Consider the following 20,501-nt stretch of genomic DNA (forward strand, 5'->3'; position numbering starts at 1 on the left):
CCTACGGGTGAGATTACAGTCAAGCGCTAAAAAACCTATTTTTTCAAGAGACTGCACCTTAGTCTTTTGAAAAAATAGTTTTTTTTGGTAAGAACGGCAAGTTATTCAGTGTGCAAACACTTCCAAACAAACGATGCCAGGCGAAAGTTGTTCGTTTTGTTTGTTCGTTGGAAATCTTTAACCCAAAAAAGGTTAAGGTCAATTAGTACGAACGGGTTTGTTTTATTTTGCGATGTTGATTAACGTCCGAAGTTAATAATCGATCTAATCCAAAATTATCAGATGCCAGATTAAATTTAGCGGTGCTCTGCGTGCGCTTCATACATGCACAAAGTCACTGCCTACCTTGAGCATTTTATAGAAGGATTTATTTATTTAATAACTAGAGGTAGGTATAAGTAATAACAATGTTTACGTGTTACACAACTTGGAAATTAATTAAACAAAAAGTTACAATAAAATTTAAGTTGAAAGCAAAAATAAATGTAACTTAATTAATTCGTTATAGAATTACGATTTAATGTCACTTACACTGTTATTAATAATTGATGATTAAGATGTTATATCATGTTATTGAGGTCTTAGCATCCTGTTTAAATAGGTAATTGGTATTTGCTACTTCTCACTGAACTTCAACTAGGTATGCTAACGTGTGTGTACATGTATATCGCCATCTCGCCCCAAAGTAATCGTAGCTTGTGTTGTTTACTAAGATAGCTAATACATATTTTTATGATAATAATACACATAAATACTTATACAGATAAACAACCAGACACTGAAAAACATTCATGTTAATCGCACAAACATTTTTCCAGTTGTGGGAATCGAGCCCACGGCCTTTGACACAGAAAGTAGGGTCGCTGCCCATCGCGCCAAACGGCTGTCACATTGATTTCTCCGGGTCACTCGTATTAAAGCAAATGAGCCTTTGTCTAACATAGGCCTTAGCAGAGTATATGCTTATTCACACCAGTCTCGATGTTAAGTGTGACATAATTCCCAGAATGTCCCCAATGCCCCAGAGACCGACTGTGCAAAGAAAGGGCGGGTATTTTTAGCACTGCGTCACCGTTTCTCTTTGCTCAGCACTTAGCCTGGCTGACGCAGGGAATAGTAGTTAGTACTTATACTTAGTACTTAGATAGTAGAAGTACTAGGTACTATTTTAGCAGCGATGTTACAATAAACGAATTTTGAGCTACGATTTATTTGCCTACCCACAAGTATATATTTCGAATGCAAATTCAAATTCGAATTCTTTATTTGGAAAAATATTAGGTACTAAACACTTATATATAGACTAGCGGACCACAGCGCCATCTGTCGGGCTAATTTGTGAATCTAAACCCTCCAAACGTATACCAAAAACTTAATTCAAATCGGTCCTTCATTTAAGCCGTCTAGGAGGAGTTCATTGTCATACACACCCACACAAAATATATATATATATATAAATATAAGATGTTAGCCCAAATGAAATTTTATGCATTGCCCGCACCGGTCTATTTATTTGCATGCGGTGGTTTTTTTTTAAAATACATGTTAGCCCTTGACTGCACCTGGTGCGGGGTAACTTATATACTAGCTGTTGCCCGCGACTTTGTCTGCGTCTGATTTCGTTTTTGATTGAGGCAATTTAGTTGTAGTTCTAAAAAAATTGAAAGTATTCGGCATCGCTTAGCCTTAAATGTGGGGTTTGCTGCTGTCCGCTGAGGAGTTCTATCCTCTATCTCCAGCCACAGTTTGGGCAAAGTGAGACACATAGTATATACCATACCTCTATAGTACAAAAATAATTATTTAAATCGGTTATAATTTGTCGGAGTTATAGTGTAAAATTGTCAAAAACTTTCATCCCCTCTCCCAAAGGAACCGAGCTTAATGTCGGGATAAAAAGTATCCTATATTACTTCTAACACTTCCAAGAATATGTGTACAAATTTTCATGAGGATCGGTTTTTAGTAGTTTTTGCGTAAGAGCGTAACAAACAAACTTACATTGACATTTATAATATTAAGTAGGGAAGTAGGGAAGTAGGGATAGGGATAGGGATATACTTAATTTATATACTACGAAAACGCACACATCGCCATCTAGTCCAAAGTAAGCGTAGCTTGTGTTGCATGAATAATTTACATAAAAACTTAAAATATACATATAAACACCCAGACACTGAAAAACATTCATGCTCATCACACAAACATTTTCCACTTGTGGGAATCGAACCCACGGCCTTGGACTCAGAAAGCAGGGTCGCTGCAAACTGCGCCAATCGGCCGTCCAGGAAAGAACTTGTTAGGAAGTAATACAGTTATATGTAACCTAATCGGTAAACATCGTACCGGGACAGTCTGAATAAGATTCATTTGATTTTTATGTTCAAGCAACTGAATACTCTAAAATGACTCCTCGATTGCGAGCGAGAAAATCTCGTAGTAAGGCTACAGATAAACCGTGTTTGTGGTTCGCTCCCTATTCCCTAAGTCCTAAACAAACAGCCTACTAAAGCAAAGCCATTGTGTTGTAAGCGGTATAAATCTAAACGACTACCAATGGTACTCGATTTAAGAAAAAGATAGATAAGATATTAAATAAATAAATATACTACGACAATGCACACATCGCCATCTAGCCCCAAAGTAAGCGTAGCTTGTGTTATGGGTACTAAGATGACTGTTGAATATTTTTATGAATAATATACATACATTCAAAATAATATACATACGTCAATTTGACGGCCGATTGGCGCAGTTTGCAGCGACCCTGCTTTCTGAGTCCACGGCCGTGGGTTCGATTCCCACAACTGGAAAATGTTTGTGTGATGAGCATGAATGTTTTTCAGTGTCTGGGTGTTTATATATATATTTTAAAGTATTTATGTATATTATTCATAAAAATATTCATCAGTCATCTTAGTACCCATAACACAAGCTACGCTTACTTTGGGGCTAGGTGGCGATATGTGTATTGTCGTAGTATATAGTATATAGTATACATACTTATAACATACAGATAAACACCTAGACACTGAAAAAAATTCATGTTCATCACACAAATATTTTCCACTTGTGGGAATCGAACCCACGGCCTTGGACTCAGGGCCGCTGCCCACTGCGCCACTCGAACGTCAAAAACTAAGGTTTTCGTGATTAATCAACATTTCATTAAAGTTCTACGGGTACATACCACGATAATATTTCCAAAACTTCAATCGTGAGCACTTAAAGAAGTGTGTGGAATTTAGTGGTAGAATTTTGCAAACCAAGAAAGCATCGTACAGCTTCTCAATTTAAAAGTGACGCTGTCAGTGTAGTGTGTCGAACAGTTCGTGAAATACCGACAAAAAGAACACGAAAGCGGGTAGTCAGATTCTGCCCGTGACATCCAACTTGACATCTCGTGTCTACGCAGTCCCGTCGTGACCACGATCCATGCAACTGGGTTGAATCCCATATCTACGAATCCCAAAATATTATCGTGGTATTATCTGGTTAAAAGAATATTCTAAAATAATGTCGCGCTTACGTAAAAAATAGGAAAAAAAATATTTCTTAATGCATATACAAACGTTTTTGAAACATTTCAAGTATAATTACTTGCAATCTCACGTGATGATACAGTCTCAGATGGTAGCGGGCTAATTGTTAGGGAGTGTGATAGTGCCGAGTTGCCGTCTTAAGAAAAAAATAATCATATTATGTTCGTAACAACATAACAATGTTTTCTTATTTATTCAACTTAAACTCGATCACATCTCGAAATCATTAAAGACCGTAGTAGAGGACGAAGAAATTTTTTTCATCTTTGTTATGAAATTCTGATAAGCGTCTTCCGGGCTTAAAAACGCGCCAAAAGTAGACCATTTTACTGATAACAAAGTTTTTGTTTTTAAATTTAACCCTACCTCTACTCCTAGTCATTATAATTATACTTTGTAATTTTTTTCTCTTCTTTTTGTCTTTTTTAAATTCTGTACTTGTAACTTATTTATTTCGGGGGTGATGCGGACAAAGATTCCCCCCCTTTTCTCCAAAAGGCACAAAAATTAAACTGCTATCAATGTTGTCATATTTGCGCCTCTTGGCCTGCTCGGCACTGGTAGCAGCCGCAACCAACATTGACGAGGTGGCCTGGATGTGTGATGCAGCTAAGGTGTGCAATATTATAACACACGTGGCATGCCAGACAAGCGACCTTCCCAGCCTCCACGGAACGAGCGTCCTACCATCAGGTCTCTTGCCATCACTCCGTGCCAAACCAATGGTTTATAATACAGCTGGCACGCGTGGATTATTCTTATATTCTATATGTAGGTTATTTTTATAATTTTTTTTTAATTCTTTATTTACATATTTTAGGAAATCACGTTTTTATGAAGACAACTGTGTGTCGACCTCCCTGGCGCAGCGGTGAGCGTTGTTGGAGGTCCCTGGTCCGATTCCCGGCAGGGGAGATTTTGGAATATATTATTCCTGTATTTTCTCTGGTCTGGTCTGGTGGGAGGCGAATTACGTAACTTTTATTTATTCAACAGGAGTATTTTAAACCGAAAGTTGCTAATCATAATAATTATTACGTGGATATTTTTTTTCGGTCTGGTGGGAGGCTTTGGCCGTGGCTAGTTACCGCCCTACCGACAAAGACGTGCCGCTAAGCGATTTAGCGTACCGCCTACCGGTATGATGTCGCGTACAAACCGATAACGGTTAAACGTAACTGCCACGCTCCCTAAAATAATAATTTAAAAAAAAACAGTCGTGACTACGCATTAAGTACTCACCGGCCATTTTGAATTTTAGCGCGGGAAAACAAAACGTGTTTTTGTTTTCGCGCGCTGAAGTTACAAAGCCACGCTAGGTTCGTTATAAAAACAAGATGCACTTCCTATGACTCAGTTTACTTGTATAATGCATCAAACGCATCTGATTACAGATAATTTAATATTTATCATCATACCATATACGCCAAACCGCTTGGAACAATGGCTTGCAATAATGGCATGAGGACTCAGGTAGATAGGATTAATTTCATGGTCTAGGTATCATATTTTATTTTATTTTTTATTTTATTTATTAGGTTTACTTACAAACACTTACACTAATACAACCGTTTTTAAAATTTTAACTATTCTATTTAAGTGTAATGTTTTCTTAAAAGTAAACACAGCATATGAAAATATACAATAACACCATAAAATGAAACAAAAGGTATCGTGAATGAGAATATAATAACAACATATGTCGCACACTAAAAAATAAATCAAGGTACAGCAAATAAGGGTCAATTGGTCCATGATAAAAATATCTTATCTCTGAACTTATACAACGAGTCAGAGTAAATATCAACTTCATTGCTAATGTGGTTTAGGGTCTTACATAATCTTGGAACAGGGGAATTGGCACCAAGAACAGTTCTACGCAACGGGGGACAGAGTGGAGTTATAGGTTTACGGGGATAATTAACAGGTACCCTAAATCTAAAACTGGATAGTAAATGAGGACAGTCAATTTTAGCGTTTAGAATCTTATAAACAAACTGCAGGTCTAGAAGTTCCATGCGTTTTTCTAAAGAGTGCATTTTAAAGTATGCTAGCCTTTCCTTGTATGAAAATTTTTCATCAAGGATTCCCATTATGTTCACCTAGGTTGCCTGCCTTTCGGTATTCTATAGGATAGATTTCGAAAAGTGTGCTCAAGAACTATTTGATCTAGTTCCCCACTCGCCTTTTCACCATCGAACCGCGAGGCACCGTAAGTATCTGCATGCTTTTAACAACAAATATTGTGAGACGGACATTTTTCATGTCAAAATTGGCACGTTCAGAAAATTTATTATGACAAAATAAGTACTATAGCTTTAAAGTTTTTGTTTTTAATTTTTGTTTTAATTACATTATTATTATTTTTTCTTTTTTTTTGTATAATAATTGCTTGCTAGGTACTTACTCCTAAGCAATTGTGGTTAATGTTATCGTGTTATATGTATAACCAAGTTGTGGAAACTTCATTGGTCTATGTGATACAAAAATACGGCATTACTTTTATGTATAATAATACTGTTTGTTTCCCTTGACAAGCTAATAAATAAATAAATAAATCCTTATGTGGTCTATATACCGCCGACGCGTACGAAGCGCTTCGCATCTTCTTTTCTGACCCTCTAGGATCTGGAATGCATTTCCCCATTGCCTACAATATGAGTACCTTCAAATCAAGAGTGAATAGGCATCTTCTAGGGAAGCGCGCTCCACACTGAGCTAGCAACACTCTGCGGGTGTGAAGTGCGTTTTTCAGTCACTATGAACTGCATGCAATGATAGCTGAATGAGGGTTCTGTATGTTCTGAATTCTATGGTGAAATTACATTCATTACAGCGAGGTTACTATATTATTGATGTATAAGAAATACAATGAAAAGTTTGCTCGGAAGCATCCGGCTCCGCGTTCATATCTAACGAGATGAAAAAAAATTTGAAAATAAATTTAGTTAATGTTGGAAAAGAGCAATCGCTGAGTTTCTTGCCATCTTCTTCTCAATAGTATCTGCTTTCCGAAACTTTTGGTGGTAGAGTCACTACAAACAGACAGACTTGACGTTTCACAAGTATCCCTAGATTTACAGTAAGTATTAGAATAAATGTTAAATAAGATTGGATGAGTCATTCAAATATGGTACTAACTCATCTGTGAAGTTACCAGGCAAACATAAACTTATGATGTTCATAACCAGCGAGATTACAAAATGGATTTGAATATTGTGAAACCATATCGCAATCAGCTGGTTGGGCGAGGGAATGTCGCTCAACGAGTTACAAGTACTAGCTTGGGTTTTAGTAGTTTTGGATTGAGTGCCCTTTGAACAGTTTCATGTTGTTGTTTTGAAGAATAAAAGTTACTTGATATTAGTTAAACTTGCAGTAACTGGGCAAATGATCTTAACATTTAAATAGTCATTGTAACATCCACATCTCTTGATGAGGCCCCGGTGTCGAAGCAAAATGAGTAGAGAGTACATTGCCAAAGATCGGTGTGGAGTATAAAGATTGAAGAAATTATAAAAAAAATGTAAGCCGTCACGGGACGCCTGGCAGATGTAAAACGTCGTAATTGTTTTCTGTAAGTTATTGCAGATATTGCATAGTGAAAAGATAAAGCATTACAAATTAGTTTCACAATTTAAATAAAAAAATACAACCAAATGGATAACCACTCCTTTTTGTAACTCGGTTAATAATGACTGTTTTATTACAAAATTAATATTCATTTTTATTGTTACCTTCGAAATACTAGACCTAGATAAATGCTAAACCAGTCTTTCCTCAATATGACATTTTCCAATGGAAAATTATCATAAAATAATTAAAATATCTATAAACACATCTGTTATCATCATAGTCAAGGACTGATCGCAGGATAACAATAGAAAAAAAAAACATACGTAATACAAAAATACACTGTGTCGCCACGCCAACAATCAGGTTTACCCACCGCCTATAGATGTTTAACATCAATAAAACCACACAGATTCTCCTGCTTTTCGCGGAGCATACAAATTAAACTTAACTTTTTTAGTTTGTCATAGTACCTACCTAGAAATGATCAGTGGCGCATAAAGGGGATGGACAGGATATGCAAATGATATAAAATGATGAAAATCTCCAGAACGAGTTATAAACACTTAAGGGTAGTCTTTTTATAACTCTCACAAAGCCTATCCTTAAGTTTTTTATAACTCGTACTGGAGACTTTTTTCATTTTATATTATCTGCCCGATTAGAGACACCTGAATCATTTTAACATTAATTTGATTTTAGAGTAGTAGGAAAACTATATACCTAACAAGTTTTGTCACGTTACATATTTATAGCGATTATATCTTAATATATATAAATCTCCTGTCACGATGTTTGTCCGCGATGGACTCCTAAACTACTTAACCGATTTAAAATTAAATTTGCTCACCGTGAGCGGTCTGGTCCAACTTAAGAGACAGGATAGCTTAGATCTTAAATTATAGTCACAATTTTATTTTATTGCAAATTATTTGTCTATAATTAATTGGCAGTCACATGTTATATATATATACTACTTTACTCATTTAAAGCTTAGCGATACTGAATACTTTAAAAACAAAATCAAACGCAGACGAAGTCGCGGGCAACAGCTATTACGACGATAAAGTTTTCGTGTCCACATGCCAAAGCTCGGCAACGGTGAATAGAAGTTTTCCCCCTTTTATTATCACACGTATATAATTTGGATATTATTTCCACCCGTGCGACAATGATAACGAATTTGATGAAGCTGATGAAGAACATAATATATGTAATTCACTCCGGAAATTGTACTCTGCCCGTTCTTGCAGGAGTTTTCTTAATCACCAGTGATATCTGCATATCGTCTGCGAAAGGTGCAGAACTCCTTTGTGGGGTTGAGTATACGATTCCTAAGGAAATTCTTGACCTACCAATGCATACATTTAAAAAATGTGTAAAAACGCATCTAGTACAGCGAGGTTACTATACATTTGATGAATTCCTCAATGACAAGGTAGAATGGAAGCAGCCAGCCTCGCTCTCATCTCCCGCAAGATAGCAAAATGATTGTAAATGTTGATGTTGGAAAAGAGCAACTACTGAGTTTCTTGCCGGCTCTTCTCGGTAGAATCTGCTTTCCGAACCGGTGGTAGAGTCACACAAACATACATACTTGACGTTTCAAAAGTGCTTATAAAGTAGGCCTACTTGAAGTAAGTGAATTTGAATTTGAATTCACCAGAAAACCCAGAAAATACAATTATTCTATTCATAATTTAGCCACAATGTATTACCGTTTTCGATCACGTACGGTACGGTCAGTTGACTGTTGAATGATTGATTTATTGAATGGGTGAGCGGATTAAGTGAACGAAGCATTGTGTTTATTGTAATGCAGACGATTGTTCGCTAAAGAGTATCGCAGTAATGCTTGCGTAATTCACAAAACAATAATGCATCTTTATTGGTACTTAAACTCAGAGTATCTTATTTTTTTAGGGTTCTGTGTTCGAAAGGTATGGAACAGGAGTGGTGATAAACCAGTGGTTAAACTTCGTTTTCCTTCGAGTTCGATTCCTGCACACGCCTGTTACTTTTCTAAGTTATGTGCGATTTAGGAATTAAATGTGACTTGCTTTAACGGATAAGGAAGACATAGTGAGTAGACGGGCAAGGGTGATTGGCGTATCTTGCGACTATGCCTGTCAAACGTCCTGCGTACGTCGAATTTTAGGAAAATATCCCAGAACGTAAGTCCGTCACATCTATTGTCTGCATTTATTCACGCATGTGGCGGAGAGTGGCTACTTTTACTTTATTGGTTTTTGCTCTGATGTTTATCTTTTGAGTGTACAAAAGAATCAGAAGTGAGCTTGACAACACTTTTCGTGAGATACGTAATCACCCTGCCGCAGGCCATGTACAATTTTCTGTCTTCCGAGCCGGTGGTAGAGTCACTACAAACAGACAGACTTGACGTTTCAAACGTGCTAATAGAGTAAGAATAGGTAAAACAAATTAATTTTGAATTTCAAATAAAAGTTCAGCGTGGTCTACGGCGGCTGTAATTTTTGTTTTTTTCATTCATAAAGATATAAACTTGCGAACCCGCCATCCTCACCATAAACGCAAAGATTCTAAGGGGATGGCTAATTATGTTGGAAAATGTTTGTTACAATTTATTTTGAACGATAAAAAAAAAAACTTATTGTATTTATATTTAAACATACAAATGTCGTAACACTATCAAATGGAAATGCAGCCGATCGGATAACTGTGTGTGAGTGATAAACGTTTTATTCCCGCCTCTAAAACACGAGACGGCATTCGTTCATTCATTCATTCACACGACATATGGATGTGGTAATTCTGTGTTGAAAACTAAACAAGTTAAACAAGTAACCTATATTACTCTCTTTGTAATTAAGTTGTCTGTGGAAGTCTTGTCCAAGTTTATTCTGACATCTCGGAGATTAATCAGAAATAAAGAGACATAAGATTAGAATAAGGGATCACTCCATATGTGAATGTGGCTTGGAAGAAGGCACTGTCTCCCATATCCTCTTCTCTTGCCCTAAACTCCTTCATCCCCTCTATGATGTTCTCCCAGTCCAAGTTCCTCGTCCTCTAAATGTTGAGTGTCTGTTAATGTCTGTGTTTAGCCCATTCTGTAGATTCCTATGTAAATATGTTAAGTGTAATAATATTAAGTTGTAAATATATATGTAAGAACCTTCCTATCTCCAACAAACTAACATTCTAATTATCTGTTTTTCTGTTGGAAATTAACTCATAAAGGAGAAGCAAAAAATCTGCTACTTATTTAAATGCGTCAAGATTAAAATTTGGTCTTCCTCATATTTCACCGATCATTCTCAAAAGCGTGTCTCCTCCATACCACGTGACATTGGCGAAGTAAATCGTACCCAATTGGTAAAAACGCAAGCCATTAAAAAAAAAATAAAGAGACAGATAAACTACATTTTAAAAATAGATTTTGGTTCTATAATAGTAGCTTATCCGGGTTTGTTTTTGTTTCCAAAGCATCCCATAGGAACAGTTGACTTTGGCATTCAATTTAGTTGTAGTTCTACAGATACACATATATTTATAAGTTGTGTATTCTTGTAAAAAAATCAGGTGCACTTTATAAAAAGGACTTATTTAATTGAGTGTTACTCTAAAAAGAATTGTTTATTAAAAATCAAGAAATTAATTAAAAATAAATTAAATTTATTTAATTTATATATTTGACACACACACATCCACACACGCGCACACATACACAGACACACATCGAGTTGAGATGATAAATATATTTCCCCCTTTTAAGCTAAACTACTGCAGTGTTGTGTTTTAGAGCCCTGTGACTCTCATTAAAGCTAACTTAACATATTCTTTAAAAATAGTTTTTCTCTGAATCTGTGTTCCCAATCGAAAAAATATTTTTGTGAATTAAAAAAGAATAATCAAGCTTTCTTTTATGATAACATTTATCGCGACACAAAAATATTTGGAAGTGGGCCAAGATCCATATTGTGCTGGTCATTCTCCTTTAGCTAATATTTTAACTGGCTAAAACCCTTTACCATTATTTCCATGTTTTATAACGTAGAGTTAACGAAGGTTATTTTAGTAAAGTTTCGCGCTCAGTGAAAACGTTTAACCTAATTTACCAACGTATTTATATTTGTCCAACAAATTGGTTGGACGCTTTTGTTAAACAGGCGTTGGACTGCCACTAACCATTAGTGGACCATTTGCTTGGTCTATCATTAAGAGAAACCCAGTTACCGACATAGTTCAGCGAAATAAATACACTAAATATAAATATACTTTGACAATACACACATTTCCATCAAGCCCCAAAGTAAGCGTAGCTTGTGTTATGGATAATAAGATAGCTGATAAATATTTTTTATAAATATAATGCACATAAATACGAAAAATATTCAGGTTCATCACACACACCTCTGCAGTTGTGGGAATCGAACCCACGGCCTTGGACGCAGAAAGCAGGGTCGCTGCCCACTGCGCCAACTGGCTGTCAATATATAAACGCCGCATCCATAAGAACTGGATATGTGTGCCACAGAAATGTGTCGCGTTACGATAATGCCCCGATAATGAGGCAGGTAGGTACCTAATTAATTGGAGAGGTTCTTGAACTCCACCACCTAGCTAATAGCTAATTTATTTTATATAACTTTATAGCATTCGAGCGGATAAAACGTACAGGACAAAATAAACATAATTAAAAAGCAAAAGGCGACCTCATCACTTATAGTGATCTCTCCCAGATATATATATAAACACTACTAAAACAGTGTGTATATGTTTATATATGTTCATATATACATATACACACTAATAAATACATGCTACATAATGAATGAATGAATGGATATACTTTTATTGCACACCACAACAAAGAAATAAAAAAGAAAACTATAACAAAGCAACGTATACAATTTATATAATCCCTACTAATATTATAAAAGTCAATGTAAGTTTGTTTGTTACGCTTTCACGCAAAAACTACTTAACCGATCCTCATAAAACTTTGTACACAAATTCTTGGAAGTGTTAGAAGTAATATAGGATACTTTTTATCCCGACATTAAGGTCGGTTCCTTTGGGAGAGGGGATGAAAGTGTTTGACGATTTTACACCATAACTCCGACAAATTATAACCGATTTAAATACTTATTTTTATACTATAGAGGTTATAATAATATGTTTCATTTTGCCTAAACTTTGTGTAGATCTGATCGATGTGGTTGGAGATAGATAACTCCTCAGCAAACAGCAGAAAACCCCTCATTTAAGACTTAGCGATACTGAATACTTTAAATTTTTTAGAACTACAACTAAATTGAATGCCACATCGAAATACAAAATCAAACGCAGACGAAGTCGCGGGCAACAGCTAGTATATATATAAATTATGCCGATACCTAAACATAATACATATCCTTGTGTACATAATAAGGAGAGAAGAAACATTAACTACTTGGCTTAATTAGTTCAACGCCTGGATTTTAGCTAATTGCAACATGATATTACTAGCACCTAGTAGAAGTGATAGCCTGGTGGATAAGTTTCGGTTTCCCTTCCCGGAAGACCGAGTTTGAGCCCCGGCACGTACCTCTTAATGACTCTCTTTCTGATTCTGAGTCTAGGCTGTGGGTTTGATTCCCACAGTTGGAAAATGTTTGTGTGATGAACATAAATGTTTTTCAGTGTCTGGGTGTTTATTTGTATATTATAAGTATTTATGTATATTTTTCATAAAAATATTCATCAGTTATCTTAGTACCCATAACACAAGCTACGCTTACTTTGGGGCTAGATGGCGATGTGTGTGTTTTCTTAGTATATTTATTATTTTATTATTACTTGGCCAGCGTGGTGGACTACGGGCCAACCCTTCTCACTCTGGGAGGAGACCCGTGCCCAGTAGTGTATTTGTTTTATTCGCCATTGGTTGCCTGGAAGAAATCACTATGAAGCTATAAGGCCGCCAAATTGTAACCGCTGTTATTTTTGTGGTTTTCAATAAAAGTATATTCATTCATTCATTCATTCATTCATTAACTCTACGGAATTAAGAACGTACTTCTGTGTGTTCTGTGCCTCATTCAGCTATTATTGCATGCAATGCATTGTGCCCAAAAACCGTAAAAAAGCCCCGCGCACGTCTCACGTCACACCCGCGTAATGTTGCTAGCTCACTAACATTTCCCCATTTTATGGTAAACACTTAGAACATTAGAGGTAATATAATTACTGTCAACTGCTAAATGGAATGACTAACCTGTTCGAGAAACACTACTAAAATGGAGTGGTTTGTGTTGCTTCAATATTAGTCGTGGTTTAGTATTATTATTATTATTCCACTACAAGTCAGCCCTTGACTGCAATCTCACCCGGTGTTAAGTGATGATGCAGTCAAAGATGGTAGCAGGCTAACCTGTTAGGGAGCATGGTAGTCATACCCCTAATCGGTTTTTACGCGACATCGTACCGGAACACTGGATCGCTTAGCGGAACGTCTTTGTCCGTAGGGTGGTAACTAGCCACGGCCAAAGCCTCCCACCAGACCAAACCAGAGAAAATTCAGAAAATATAAATTCCCGAATTGGCCCTGACGGGAATCAAATCAAACCGGGACCTCCTACTTAAATTCACAGCGCTCACCGTTGCGCCCGGGAGGTCGTCAAAAAGTTGTATTTTCTTAAAAATAGAATTAAAGTTCTTAAAAATCGTAGAAAGGCTTCTGCTCTGCTGTTTTTGTCGTTTGCTGCTTATAACGGAAACTCACATAATGCGCAAGCGCAGAGAGTAAAGCGTGTAATATAATAAAACAAACTGTTCGAACTTTTCAAAAACCCTTTTATCAATCCCTAAAACCTGTTTAAAATATCACTAATAAGCGGATAATCTGTGCTTTTATTAATGGATTAGAACAGCCCTTCGCGTTGACAGCTCGCGTCAAACAAACTTGTCAACATGACAGCTGTCACACTCGATCAAAGGTATTTTTTGTGTACCGATCGGGTGTTAGGTTTTTTATAGGATGACATGCGATAAAAACTAACAGAACATCGTTCGTTTAATGAGAGGACTATATCGAAAATTAATTGTAAGTACTATCTTTACTTAATATTATATGAGGAATGCAAAAGTGCGATTATTGGTTTGTTGTTCTTTCACACAGCAACTGATCAAGGATCGCAATGATTGTCGAGATTTATTTATATTATGAAAATTAAGCTTAATTTGCTATACTCCACGAAAAGCAGGAGAATCTGTATGGTGTAATTTATAAATTCTCAAATCTTATACTTCACACCAAACAGACCTTCAGCAATGCGCACGTTTCGCTCTGAAACAGGAGCAGCATGAGATGTTGACTTTACAATGAATAATTGTTAAGAACAAAATTCTAACTCAAATTAAGCTTAATTTTCATAATATATCATGGAATTCCGCAAAGTAACGCCTGCTTCTAACCGAGATTCTTATTTAACTTTATGGGTCAGGGAGCGATATAGACGAAAAAAAGGTGTTTTATAGTTTACTTAATATGCACTAACAATAAAGAGTTTAGTTTATGTGTGTTTGATTAAACGCGCTTATCCCTGGTACTATAAGACTGATTTGAAACTTTCGTAAATTATGTTCAGCGAAATCCTTTGGTAAGTCAGTAAAATTCATCTGCCGATCACTGGCCCAGATAATGGCTAATGAGCGTAGGTTCAACAATAGAATGACCACGATTTATGATATAAATCTAAGAATCGTATGAACACAAAAATTATATCCCCTGATTATATCCCCATACAAAACATATAATTAACGTGTCCACCCGCTAAAGCACGGGAGCATGGAGAAGTTTAGCCCTGTTTATTATTACAAATATTATATTATCAGTGTGGCGGTCTCCACATTACATAACTAGATGGCGCTTCTAAAATCCTACATCGCGCTAGCGAAGTGTTCACTAAGAATGTCTATATATACAACTTCCAAAAAGGAAAGTTCGGACCTCGGTCCCCGAGCATGATCACCCGCTCGGAGGTAGATCTTCCTATTGTTACGGTCGAGCATATCACTATAGCTCCCGTACATCAGTATATTATTTCCACTTGTGCGCCAATACTCTGAGAGTTGATGAAGATGTGGGAGAAGATAATTTTTTAACCTTTCCCCTCCATTGTCTCAAGCCCAAGCTGGAAAACCAGCGGTTCCCACGGGATTTGTAAAAACCGTAATAAACTCGGACGAAGAACGCGCAAAACAGCTAGTCCTTATTATACAAACATTATGGTTACCCTATTATTACGAAGGTGTACAATACAACATATGGCACAAAACGAGTGGGTTTACGTTTTGTAAAAACAATTGCGGTTAGATCTGCCAATACAGCCAGGTTTCTATAATACCAAAGCCTCTCTGGTGCAGTGCTGAGAGTGCAGTGTGGGTCTTATGATTATATACCCCGGTTTCAATTCTCAGCAGGGGCAATGTGAGTGGCTAGTTACCCTAGCAAAGACGTACGGCCAAGCGTTTTATCGTTACGGTTTAATATAACTGCCATACTGCGGGTAGCCCGCGACCATCTCAGACTGCATCATCATTTACTACTACATGAGATTGTAACCACATTGGATCAGCGTGTTGGGTGTACTCTCTAAAACCCGCTATCCTATACTTCGGATATTTAAAAGACGTCCCACTTCTGATGTCGGATATTAATGAGACTTCCCACTTCTGATGTCGGATGGTAATGAGACATCAGCTATATTTGCATGCATAAAACAAGCTACGCTTACTTTTGGGCTAGGTGATCATATATTGTCGTAGTATTTATTATTTATTACTGAAACCACCCAACCGTCTGCCCAGCGTGGTTATTATGGGCAGACCCTGCCGTTGGGAGAGGTCTGCGGTCTAGCAGTGGTCTGTCATAGGTTAAGAGCTTACAGCTAAGAGTTAACTTGCGGAGTTATATAAAAACCCTAGTCCAATGTACAAAAGACGTTTAAAATGAAAACTCTCTTGACCGTGTCTCTCTTGACTTCAGTCACGGTCAATTGGAATTTAATCGCTCCGGTTTAAATAAAACACTGTCACAAATCGCAAACCGGATGTAATCTTCTTATTTTACTTGCTTAAAATTACAATCTCAATAGATCACATAGATGTTTAAATCTCCTGATTTAACATGCGTTAAATAACAGTTTTAATAGATCACAAGCTTTTGTTGTATCGTCGGAATAAATATTTTTGATATATATTAAAATTCAAAGTTTATTTATTTCAAGTACTCTAATCTCTCTCATTTGTAAATCGTCAGTCCGTCTGTTTGCAGTGACTCCACCGACAAAACGGAAGACCGATTCTACCGAAGGAACTCAGTAGTTGCTCATTTATATTTAGCCTGGAATTGTCTGAAACTAGGTACAACGGTACTCGAGCCAATTGGCATATCACAGATTACATATCTTTCAAATATTTACACAGACTATAAACCTGCCTTTGGCATTTCTTCTGTTTATGTGTTTAATCTGGGCAAAGGCATTGCTTACGTACAGCCTAATGCATTTACAAATAATAATATTAAAAAACTCGGGGTGCCGGAGCCCGGGGTAGAATCTAATTAATGTTCCCGAGACAAGCGCGTTCTACCTCAGGCTGCATCACCATCTACCATCAGGTGTGATTGCAGGTATAGTCTCTATGTTAAATAAACGGTCAGGTATGAACAAATTACTCTATTGTAGTGGAATTAAAAAAAATTAAGGTGGTCAGAAACACCTCCCTTCAAACTCCCAAGACCCTCTCGTTCTTCTGCACATCCTCAATCCACCAGCCTCTTGGTTTTTGTCCGGTTTTGACTTCCGGTTTGCAGACTATCAACCTTTTTGGGGGCATTAGTGCTATTGGATAGAAGCAAGCGTTACTTGGCAGAGGATATACCGCGAAAGCAACAGAATCTGTACGGTGTAATTTATAATTTCTACAATCTTCATACTCCACACAAAACAGATCATCCGTAATATACTCTCTACGCACGCTTCGCTCGATATGTTGACTTTACAATACTTAACAATTGGTCAATGTCCTTTGACGGCCGATTGGCGCACTTGGGACTAGATGACGATATGTGTATTGTCGTAGTATATTTATTGATTTAATGTCCTGTTTTACGCAGAGTATAGCAAATGGCTATTTGTGCCTCCTGGTTTCTGCTAGTTTAATCATTTGTTTAAAATAGAATAGAAAAACTTTATCGCAACACAATTGGAAAAACACAAGGAAAAAAGTAATAGTACTACTTAGTGCTAGGGTTCAAAGGCGGCCTTATCACTAAAAGTGATCTTTTAAAGGCAACCTGAGCGTATTTGACTAGATTCTTAGTTTAAAAGAGATCGTATAATTCGTGATTAATGTAAATGCGCTTGCAACCATAAAACATCGACCAAATAATCAATTTAAACATTAAGTTTAACATCAACTTCAATGAATAATAAACAGTTTATTCGTAAGTTAATACACAATAGTGGTAACTTAATAACTATTATTCTTACTTCTAAATATGACATATATAATGAACATAAATATTTTACATAATATTTATGTTCATTATTATCCCAGTAAAAAAATCTTAAAATGGTGTAATGAAATTAATGGCGAGACGAATCGCGAACATACAAACATATCACCATAGTTGTATTCATTTAAAAACACAAGGTTGCCTAAATGTGCCAATTTTAAACCGCCGCCATTCCTTTCCATTTTATAGCCGAGAAAAAAAAAGTTTTCAATCAATATTTAAATTCAGAGGTTCCCTCCAGAACAGGCAAAGATCGATGACTATGCAGCCTATTCATTCAGTCTTATTAATTTGTCTTAATAATCTTTAGAGATGCATGCGTATCATTATAATTTGTTTGTGTGGCTTCCTTCGTTAAATATTGAAGATAAAACGTAGGTACCTAATACACCTGGCTTGTAACTTTCCAACCAATAGATAAGACAAATTCATAAAAAAGTAAGTATTACCTGAACAATGTGAGATGTAGGCCAACACGAAGAGCGCCAAGCATATAGATAGCCTTTTCAACTCCATTCTGTTATCACTTTGTATACCGGTTAACTAATATCACTGGAAATACGTTAAATATAAAAAATATATTTAGTACTAGGCACTGGTAACACTGTCACACAAGGCACATCCCTAGCTTCGTATCAGGCACTTTGTTTTGTTGATCTGTGAAATAAAAATAAAAATATTAGAAGCTGCAGACAATAAATATAGTATTAAAGGTATATATTGTAAATGTGTTCCAATTTTAAATCCATTTTGAATCTGTGCCAAACGTGCGGATGTTTTTTTGATTTCACTTTTGAAATGTATTTTTATTTTCTATGATAATAATAAAAATTGCGTTCCGTTTTTTCGCGTGCATTGTGTGTTCTGCGATGGAGTATTTTTTGAAATTTCGTCGCAATAATTATGTGATTATTATATACTCATATTTGCTCATACTTATGCTCCGATTTTAATTAACATTAATTAACATTCAAACCCGTGGACGGTGTAATAATATGAAACGCTGTATATTTTCGATTTTCAACTTTTCTTAATTTTATTTTTTGTAGTTGTACTTAGCGGCAATAGAAATACAGTGATAATTTCAACTCCCTATTAAAGTTCATGAGGCACACCACACAGACAGACAAACCGAGTTGAACGGACGGACGGACTGCAGAAGCTTAGTAAGAGAGTCCCGTTTGCACTCTCCTTATAACGAACTCTGAAAACGCAGCGTATCGAAAATAATTATAAGAAGCCGATTTAAAAAAAGCCACCAATAAATGGTCGAGTTCCAAATTTAAATTATAATAATTTTTCATCTGTGCATATTGCGGAAGTCGTAAACTTTTTTTTTATTATTAGGTCACTAAGTTGATTAAGAGTGCATTCGAAACTGCATCAATAGTCATAGCGTGCTCCTATTTTAGAGTAATAAAACAGATAGTCCGGGTCAACTTCTGCCAGATACGCACGTAAAGGAGATAAGGCACGCCGGGTTGCTAAATATGTATTTACATAATATTTAGTAACCGGGCGATTATAATGGGTTTAAGATATGTTAGTTTATGTATGTTAGTACCAGTTCCAAGTATATGCATCGAAATGTAATTTGGAACAAAAGATTATATTTAAAATCATATTTTTCTCTGTGGTGAACTAAAGGCTTTTAAATTCTACCAAATAAAGAACAAAAAAAAGCTCACTGGCTTTATAGGCTCAGTCTAGAAAACGTTATTATACTTTAATTTTAAATTCCGAACGAGTTCTCTACTACGAGTTTATAGTAGAGAAATAGTCTTCTGACCTGTCGATAAATAGACGTCATCGGAGCATACACGATTACAAATATGTTATGTTTTCTCAATACATCGTTACAAACATCAAAGACACGGAAGGAAGCCGTCTGAGATAATAAATATACGGTTATTTTTGTACCACCACCCCCCCTTATAAGTACAGATTTCCGCTGGATAGATGGGTTATTAGACGATCGTGTTTACTCCGCAGGATTATGTATGACAGTGATTTGAATTTAGAATGTATTACATTCGTTACGAATGTTTTTTTCAAATTATGTTATTGGTAGGATAATCTGTGATTAATTATTGTGGGTGAGATTTATTTTTTAATTCCTCTACGAGCTAGAATTTAACTGGAATCTTGGCCGGTGGTCAGTTATGATGCAGTATAAGATGATAGCGGGCTTACCAGTGGCGTGCACTGGGTTTCTTACCAGGGTATGCATACAGCAGGAAAATTGCATGAACAGCCAAAATCCACCTCCTACACGAGTTGTATATGAATTTTAGGGTAGGCAGTGCTTTTGTGCATGTATGAAGTCCAAGCCACTGGGGCTTACCCGCTAGGGGTATGGTAGTTATATTCAATTAATTCAAACACTCACATTCATCACAGAAACCATGTTGATTTGAAATGTTGTAGACCCCCTACATGGTTTCTGAGATAAAATGTAAGTGTTTATAATAAATAAATAAATAAATAAATATACTACGACAATACACACACCGCCACCTAGTACCAAAGTAAGCGTAGCTTGTGTTATGGGTACTAAGATAACTGATGAACATTTTTATGAATTGTATACATAAATACTTATAATACACATATAAACACCCAGACACTGAAAAACATTCATGTTCATCACACAAACATTTTACAGTTGTGGGAATCGAACCCACGGCCTTGGACTCAGAAAGCAGGGTCGCTGCCCACTGCGCCAATCGGCCGTCAAAGGAAAAGTAGTAGCTTACTGACGAGCTTTGTGCTCTACAACTAGTTAACTATGTGACCGGAGATAACAACGATAATGCTGTATACGCCTATAATTGGTTATT

General features: G+C 36.3%; 1 protein-coding gene across 1 annotated transcript in view; it reads right to left on the reverse strand.

Annotated features, from left to right (window-relative positions):
* LOC120634815 (lachesin-like) overlaps positions 1-20,501 on the reverse strand; it is a 199,890-nt gene that overhangs the window by 156,601 nt on the left and 22,788 nt on the right. The window contains exon 2 of the mRNA XM_039905628.1: positions 18,111-18,318. Coding sequence (XP_039761562.1) covers positions 18,111-18,177 — 67 coding nt within the window. The 5' untranslated portion in view covers positions 18,178-18,318. The remainder of the gene's footprint in view (positions 1-18,110; positions 18,319-20,501) is intronic.

Source organism: Pararge aegeria, chromosome 25, assembly GCF_905163445.1.
Source record: "Pararge aegeria chromosome 25, ilParAegt1.1, whole genome shotgun sequence".
Classification (NCBI taxonomy): Eukaryota; Metazoa; Arthropoda; class Insecta; order Lepidoptera; family Nymphalidae; genus Pararge; species Pararge aegeria.